Below are 8,440 nucleotides of genomic sequence, written 5' to 3'. Positions count from 1 at the left end.
GCTCGGATTCACTAAAAAAAAGTGTGTGGGCATCATTAGTCCATTCAATTGATCAGTCCCATTTCATTTCATTCCATGTTGTGAATCTGCATTGCATTATCTTGCTCATAATTAGATGTTCGCTCCTGCTGAACCTCCAGCCGTCCTGTACAAGTTCTACTTGGACACTAGTATACACGAATACTAAAATTTAAATGTCAGATCATTTATATTAGGGCATTTAAACGGGTTGCATGGAGCCCTGGGTAATTTGTATAATGTTGTTGTAGTGATGATGCAATATTCTATGCAATTCTATGCATATCACAGCAACGTTTGGAAGTTATAGGATTATAGGATTATGGGTTGATCATGTTCTCAAATGCTGGGTACAATTGTAGAAAGTGCAAAGCCCGATTTAAAGCAGTGAATGAAAATATTGCTGAAGAATTTGGTTCTAGCACTCTCAAATCCAACTTTTCGTGTTTCAAAATGTATATATTTTCTACATTTTTATACCTAGCAACCAGTTTACCTTTTTGGTGTATGGGTGGCTTTTGGTATATGAGCTCAACCAGTTGACTGAGCTCTGACCTTAACCATATTGAACACCTCTGGGAATCATCTAAATGCTGACTGCACCACAGGCCTCCTCACCCCCATCAATCAATACCTGATTTATTAATGCCCTTGTGGCCAAATGAGCACAAATCTCTACAAACACGTGCCAAAATCTAGTTTCACCTCTCCCAGGAAAAGAGTGAAGGTTGGCATACGAGCAAATGCATTAGTGCTGCAGCTATCAATTATTTTAATAATTAATTTTACTGATTATTCCATGGATTTATTATAAAGCAATACTAAATATACAAGAGAAAACAAGATGGGTCTCTTAAAATAAACAAGTAATTTGTTTCTGTTTTGCTGCAATTGCATATGAGGATATCTGTGAAAACGAAACCCATTTAGTGCATTTAATTGCAATATTACATCAAACAGCAAATATAAATATATAAATAAAAAATAAGTAAATGCACTGTACAGTGTTTTCTTTGTTTTAGTTTGAAATTATTCCAAACTTTGGAAACTGTCATTTCCTTTGGCCCGAATCCTGTGGAAGCCCATTTCCACCACAATAAAAACAAAAATCTATTTGATGAGTGTTTTCTCGTAATTCTGACCCTTTTTCTGCGCAATTCCGACTTCATTCCTCGCAATTCTGACTTTATTTCTCGTAAACATCCAAGATTTCGGGTGCATCCAACAGTTTCAGTAATAATGCTCAGCAGGTAAATGCAATACTTCGTCTGTAGTTAAAATGATTAAACAAAGCAAAAATAATTTGCCTCCAGTTTTTTTTTTTTTGTGTATTCTAGTTACTTGAGGAATCATTTCAGCTCTATATAAATGCATACTAAATGTGTAAGGTTATTTTGTGCAAATTAATTTCTCTTGCGATTTAAAGACGCACCAAAACCAAATGAATCTTTTACAAACCATGCTTCAAAAAGGTGCATATCTTTTGCACTCAGTAACCCCCACCCAGATCTCATTGGTCACGTTTTCATTTGTAGATAAGCCTCGTCTGCATGTCAAGGTTAGCGAACTGTGGACTGCAAATAGTATGTTCCAATTGGGAAACGACATGAGCTAAAACAAAACAATTTCTCTCTGAAATGTAAATTCTGTAAATCTGTGGTATGAATCACACAAATTGTTTATGGGCTGTTAAAGCAAACACACAGATCTGTTAAGAGTTGTAGTAGTAGGTAAGAATGTTAATCGAATGTTAAATGTTTACTTGAGTTTTCCATACTTCAGCAAACACAATTTTGTTGTCGCAATGCTTTTTTTTTTTTTTTACATTTCAAAGCGATATTTAAACAGGACTTGGCAGTGAATAGGAATGTATAGGCATGCTAGATATTTTACAGTACAATCTGTATATGTTAAAAAAAAGATGAACATGCTGTTGCTTAGTATTAAAACCCAATTCCAGTATATAAATTGCAATAAGCAGGTTAATAATAAACATTAATGATGTCAAACACTAATAAACAGTTTCTTAATCCATAATCTAATCCAACAGGTTCCCAGTTTTTTTTTTTTCCTTCTATACTTCTCGCCCTGTTTTGAATTAAAGTTTGTGGTGTATGACTGGTAGCAAGAAGGAATAGGCAGAGCACTTCAAACTGAGCATCAAGCATGATGGACAAAATCCAATTGTAATTTCACTGACAAGGCAAAAAAGGAAGAAAAAGCTGTTTACCAATAACAGCACTCCCTCTCAAGTTTTATTTCAGAATGAATGTTTATCATATCTTTTAATGAATAAATGGACTGTAGCAGTTGATGAATCTTGTAATCTGGTTCACTTGATGTTCCAAGTAAGATACCTAGCCTGCATTAGTAATTAACCTAAAAATATCACCATCTCACCATTAAAATTGATTTATAAAATCGTGATGAAAACCTCACACCAGGGAATGTTGTGGCAAACAAATGTCACGATTTTATCATCATGATGTAGGGCTTTCTACTGTAATAAATAGCATGCGACATGTCACTCTTGCATTTTGGCACACACTGTTGCTAACTTAAGCTCCCTGGACAAAAATCTCACTTTTGTCATTTCCTTCCTATTCTTGCTTATTGCGAGTTGCTTTAATAACCATGCCAATCCTGTCAAGTATTACAACCAGTCTTTCAAACCTGCCTTTTCAACAGCCTTTCTATATGATTGAGGTTATGAGTTTGCATAGCAGTCAAAGTGTACAGGTGTTGCATCATGCTTGTCAAACAAGTCACACAGATTTTCCAATGCAATGTACAGTAAGTCACTGTGTGTGTGCGTGGGGGACGGGAACGGGGCTATTATGTTATCCTGTAAACAGCTAGGGACCTGATTTACCTGGATCACACTAGCAAGGAGATGGCAGCAGTGTAAAATGGGCTTACTAGAGTAATAAACTATATGGGCCAAAGTATTGGGACGCTTGACTTTTCCAGCCATATTCGGTTCTTCCCAAAACTGTTACCACAAATTTGGAGGCACACAATTCTATAGGATGTATTTGGAGGTAACCGCATTGAATCTTCCCTTCACTTGATGAAGCGAAGGAAGATGAAGATGTATATTACATGGGTTGTGGTGGCCTGCTATAGAGCTCTGACCTCAACACTACTGAACACCTTTTGGATGAAATGGATTGGATCCCAGGCCAGCTTATATGTCATTAGCTGAATTTATTAATGCACTTGTCTGTATGAGCACAAGTCCCCACAAGCACACTCCAAAATCTAGTGGAACATCTTCACTGAGGAACAGAGGTGGTTATAGCCGCAAATGTGAACTAAATGTGGAATGGGGTGTTTAAAAAAGGACATACGAGTCTTATGGTCAGGTGTCCACAAACATACTGTCCATACTGTGTACATTCCCTAAAAGCGTGACTGTTGCCCTTTTTAAAAAAAACACCCCCCCCCCCCCCCTAATTTTATTTCCTTCCCAAGCCTGGCAAAAACAGGCTTATTTGAATTCAGATTTGCTCCTCAGTCAACATATAGGCCTTAAATGCAAATCTCAAAGTTGTTAGCATTATATTTTGTGGAATCTAATACATTTCTTCAATTTTCTCTACTAAAACAGATCATGCAGACCAAACTATAGATCGTAGACAGATATTAAACAGGTATCTGATGGGTATTTAGTTGGTAGCACTCCCTTTCCCTATTTAGATAAGAGATGATCTGATCAGTGTGAATGCACTGATCAGCTGCAGTGTGATTGCACTGACCTTCTGCTTTGTGTTGTGTAAAAATGTGGTTGATTAGAATGGGAAAGACCGGTGGACACAAACACTTTTTATTCAGTGAGGAGTAAAGACATTTTCCACCGTGTTTTTCTCGTTCACTTATCACCAGTTAACAATATTTTATAAGAACTTTTTTTGCATTTACATGCATTTTTTCTGTGCTCATTTTTATAATGGCACTGAGCCAATGCCAAAAAAGTCATATCTGTTCCTTAAATGCCCTTGAAATGACTTTTTTTTTTTTTTTTATCCTACTATGTAGTCTAAGTGACTCGAGATGAATAGGTTAATGAGCATCTAAACTCTTTTCCCTTCAGATTTACATGTTTGTGTTCAGTTTCTGTCTCAATTCTGCTGTGCTATAAACCAGGAATATTTCACTTGTTAATTTCAGATCAGCGATGAGGAGCAGGGTTATGATCTCGACCTCTTCTGCATTCCAAAGCACTATGCTTCTGACCTGGAACGTGTCTATATACCTCATGGATTAATAATGGACAGGTATTTGACAAACACTGTTCTCACATCTCTAAGTCTTTCTCATAAATCCAGAGGAATACTTATCTCAGTCATGAGAAGGTTGAGTAACTCGCAGTTTACAATAAGAGATTAAATGACCTTCACTTGTGTAAAATGTGTTGTCTAAATACAAAAAAAAACCTGATACCATCCTAATTATAAATGTAAAGTGGAATCTCACTGTCTCTAGCAAACTAACTGTGCTCTAATTCGTGCAGGACTGAGCGACTGGCCAGAGAAATCATGAAGGATATGGGGGAACACCACATAGTTGCGCTTTGTGTGCTCAAAGGTGGCTACAAGTTCTTTGCAGACCTGCTGGACTACATAAAAGCACTGAACCGCAACAGTGATCGCTCCATTCCAATGACTGTGGACTTTATTCGCCTCAAAAGCTACCAAGTAAAAAACTAAAAACTCCTCTTTCTCCTTTATTTTTCATTCATATTATTGTCATGTCAGCATATATAGATGACCTAAATTACACTTGGTCATTTATACTAACCAAGAGTATATCTGGATTGACATGAGCAAAATAGGTATGAGCAAATAGTCATACCTATCTGTTGTGAATCACTAATTCACAACAGATGTAGTATTGCACAGCTGATTTCTTTTTCTTTTTTCTTTTTTAATAAGAAGTCTCTTAATCCTGTGCAATCTGCACAGACATGACATTGTGTCGGGTCGTGATCTTTAAAGGCTCGGTCACAGTACACTGAAAGTAGAAGTTGGATTTTGTCTCTATAGCCTGTGACCTTATTTAACACAAGTGCTCATGTATCATGTGATGCATCACAGGCATGTTCTGTGTAAATCAGCCTTTTAGTGGAGTCAAATCCAATTTCAAACACATTAGTGTCTAATGTAATTATTTTTTTTTTTTTCAGAATGACCAGTCTACAGGTGAGATCAAGGTGATTGGTGGAGATGATCTGTCCACACTCACAGGGAAGGTAAGTGAGAAAAAGCATGCAACTCCTACTTTGTTTTAATGTGTGTTACAAATAGAGAAAGTTTACAAGCAAGAGTAATAATAAATCATTAAACACTGATTACATATCTTTCTCTTTCCATGTTTCACTGAAGAACGTCTTGATTGTGGAGGTATGAGTGAAAATATGGTACAAATAACCATAATACAATAACAAAACAATTGGCATGGCTTCTGCATTAATAGTATTTAAGTTGATTTTTTTGTTTTTGTTTTAAAGGATATCATTGATACTGGGAAGACAATGCAGACGTTGTTAGAACTTCTCAAGCAGTACAACCCAAAAATGGTCAAGGTGGCCAGGTAAGAAAAGCTATGAGGAGGATATGAAGCATGGCATTCTGTATTTGATATTAATCAGAGACTGTGAGTATTCTGCAGTTATTTGCAAAAAGATTTTATTGTTCAGTAATTTTGGCTTTTTAAGAGTAAGCAATGCAGCATATTCACCTTACATACTCGGTGTGTGGTGAATCTGATATCAAGGAGTCTTACACATACTGTGAGTGTATATATACAGTGGTGTGAAAGTGTTTGCCCCCTTCCTGATTTCTTATTTTCTTTGCATGTTTCACACTTTGTTTCAGATCATTAAACTAATTTAAATATTAGTAAAAGATAACACAAGTGAACACAAAATGCTGTTTTTAAATAAAGGTTTTTATTATTAAGGGAAAACTAAATCCAAAACTACATGGTTCTGTGTGAAAGCGTTTGCCCCTAAACCTAATAATTGGTTGGGCCACTCTTAGCAGCAACAACTGCAATCAAGTGTTTGCGATAACTTGCAATGAGTCTGTTACAGCGCTGTGGAGGAATTTTGGTCACTTATCTAATTGTTGTAATTCAGCCACATTGGATGGTTTTCGAGCATGAACTGCCTTTTTAAGGTCATGCCACAGCATCTCAATAGGGTTCAGGTCAGGACTTTGACTAGGCCACTCCAAAGTCTTCATTTTGTTTTTCTTCAGCCATTCAGAGGTGGACTACATGGTGTTTTTTTGGATCAATGTCCTGCTGCAGGGGGGCAAACACTTTCACACAGGGCCATGTAGTTTTGGATTTTGTTTCAAAACTGCATGTTGTGGTTACTTGTGTTACCTTTTACTAACATTTCAATTGGTTTGCTGATCTGAAACATTGTGACACATACAAAAAAGAAGAAAGAAGGGGCAAACACTTTCACACCTGTGTGTGTATGTGTGTGTATAAACTGTATATATGTGTAAGAGAGAATTAATCAATCCCCCCACCTATTTTTTTTTTTTTTAAAGTTTACTTGTGAAGAGGACACCAAGGAGTGTTGGCTACAGACCTGATTGTAGGTTGATTACTAAATATGTAGAAACACTGAGACTTTGTAATAAGTAGATGTGATTTATTTTATTTTTATTTACATGATAGATTATGCCTTGTTCTTTACCCATGTTTTTCCTTTTTTTTTCTCTCTCTTTTCTTAGTTGTAGGATTCGAGGTCCCCGACAAATTTGTGGTGGGATATGCGCTAGATTACAATGAGTACTTTAGGGATTTAAATGTAAGTGTTTTTCTTTAAAAATAGTGAATTATCTGTAAATAATCAACATGTGTCCTGCTTATACTGACTGTTTTTCTTCTGTCTTTCAGCATATCTGTGTCATCAGTGAAACAGGAAAAGAGAAGTACAAAGCTTGAGGTGGTTTGCACCTCCACTGTTTAGCTGTGCTTAATTTTTTTACCAATGACCGTTTTATATTACATTCGGTTTGTAATTTTAACGAGCACTGCATGTGCAGTCCTTTGCTCCAGGAGTAAAAAATGCAGAGACATGGTTCTTGTCAAGGCATGATGGCTCTCACACACCGTGATCTCAGGCCTTTCTCTGCTGAATCAAATAATTATTTTGGTTTGACTGTATTTAACATTATATATATTGTTGTAAATGTCTAATTTATTTTGCATCATTTTGAAACAATTGCCCACCCTTTTCTTTTAAAAGCTTGCAGCCAAAATTAACAAGATCTTGACTGATAACCGATCAGTTTAATGAAATTGCGCAGAACAAAATTGAATTGCCACTTAAATTTGTACACTGTACAAAGCCATGATGTGCATAATCAAATGTATTTTTTTTTATTTTTTTTAAGTAACCATTTATTTTTGCACATTTCCGTTTGCGTTAATTAAAAGATTTGCATGACAACTGTAACATTGGTCCAAAAACATTTTTAAAACACACTTAAGATGTTTACCCTTGCCTTCTTTTAAAATGTTATTACAATTATTTTTATTTGCTATTTTATTTTTATTGACTGCTTAAGGCAGATTATAATATTCTTTAGGCATATGTTTTTTTTTTTAATGGAAGTAAAATGTTAGGGTGCCTTTTATGCTACGTCATATAGCCACAATAACAGACGTATCCAACACATTTTCTATAATAAAGCAATGGGATGTTGTACATGTACACTGTACATGTATTTGCAGTTTTAGCAACACCATTACCAGTTTATTCATTAGCCAAATAGGTTGATATGGTTGGTATAAAGCAATCTAGGTACTATACTTGGCTATTCTTAATAGCTGTGTTTTTTCTGAATGTACACTTTTGCTGAAGCAACACCTCAGTCCTGGAATTGTTTTGACAAGTAGGTCATTAGCTAATGTAATTAGACCACATTGTCAGAGATTTGTGAGTGATGTTAAAAATGTAATAAATTGAAAAATGTGACATTAAAATAGTATTTCAATTCAATTTGAAAAAGCATTTGTCTTGTTCTTGTAAAATAAGTAATGGACTCAGAGGTAATATCATGTGTCATATGGTGCACAGATGGTCCTAGTGGTGTCTGAATCAACACTCGTCTGTGCAACCTGATCCTGGAAAATTCACAAGAATTGTAACAGGAAAAAGCAATTCTGTTAAGACTTTATAAGAATAGCCATAATTCAGTCACCTATCTTAACTATTACTCGTGTATGAGCGAATATGTGCGGGATCAAATACAGTCAAACTAATGGTAATCGACTGCTATAATTACTGTAAATTTTAAATTGGTAAAATGTCTTCAGATGTTTAAAAGAAAAACTGGACTGGAACAACAAATCCCACACATTTGTAATATTTGTAGTTAGGTTTTATTTCAGATTACAG

At 35.6% G+C, this 8,440-nt stretch overlaps 1 protein-coding gene across 1 annotated transcript in view; it reads left to right on the top strand.

Moving 5' to 3' along the window:
* Nucleotides 1-8,050, top strand: part of hprt1 (hypoxanthine phosphoribosyltransferase 1) — an 8,691-nt gene extending 641 nt beyond the window's left edge. Inside the window, exons 2-9 of the mRNA XM_083561728.1 lie at nucleotides 4,189-4,295; nucleotides 4,532-4,715; nucleotides 5,204-5,269; nucleotides 5,403-5,420; nucleotides 5,528-5,610; nucleotides 6,582-6,628; nucleotides 6,768-6,844; nucleotides 6,934-8,050. Of these exons, the coding sequence (XP_083417854.1) occupies nucleotides 4,189-4,295; nucleotides 4,532-4,715; nucleotides 5,204-5,269; nucleotides 5,403-5,420; nucleotides 5,528-5,610; nucleotides 6,582-6,628; nucleotides 6,768-6,844; nucleotides 6,934-6,981 (630 nt within the window). The 3' untranslated portion in view covers nucleotides 6,982-8,050. The remainder of the gene's footprint in view (nucleotides 1-4,188; nucleotides 4,296-4,531; nucleotides 4,716-5,203; nucleotides 5,270-5,402; nucleotides 5,421-5,527; nucleotides 5,611-6,581; nucleotides 6,629-6,767; nucleotides 6,845-6,933) is intronic.
* The last annotated feature ends 390 nt before the right edge of the window (nucleotides 8,051-8,440 follow it).

The sequence above is a fragment of the Silurus aristotelis genome (assembly GCF_946808225.1).
Source record: "Silurus aristotelis genome assembly, chromosome: 14".
Lineage (NCBI taxonomy): Eukaryota > Metazoa > Chordata > Actinopteri > Siluriformes > Siluridae > Silurus > Silurus aristotelis.
Note: the sequence above shows the minus strand (reverse complement) of the source record. Positions and strands in the feature narration are given on the sequence as shown.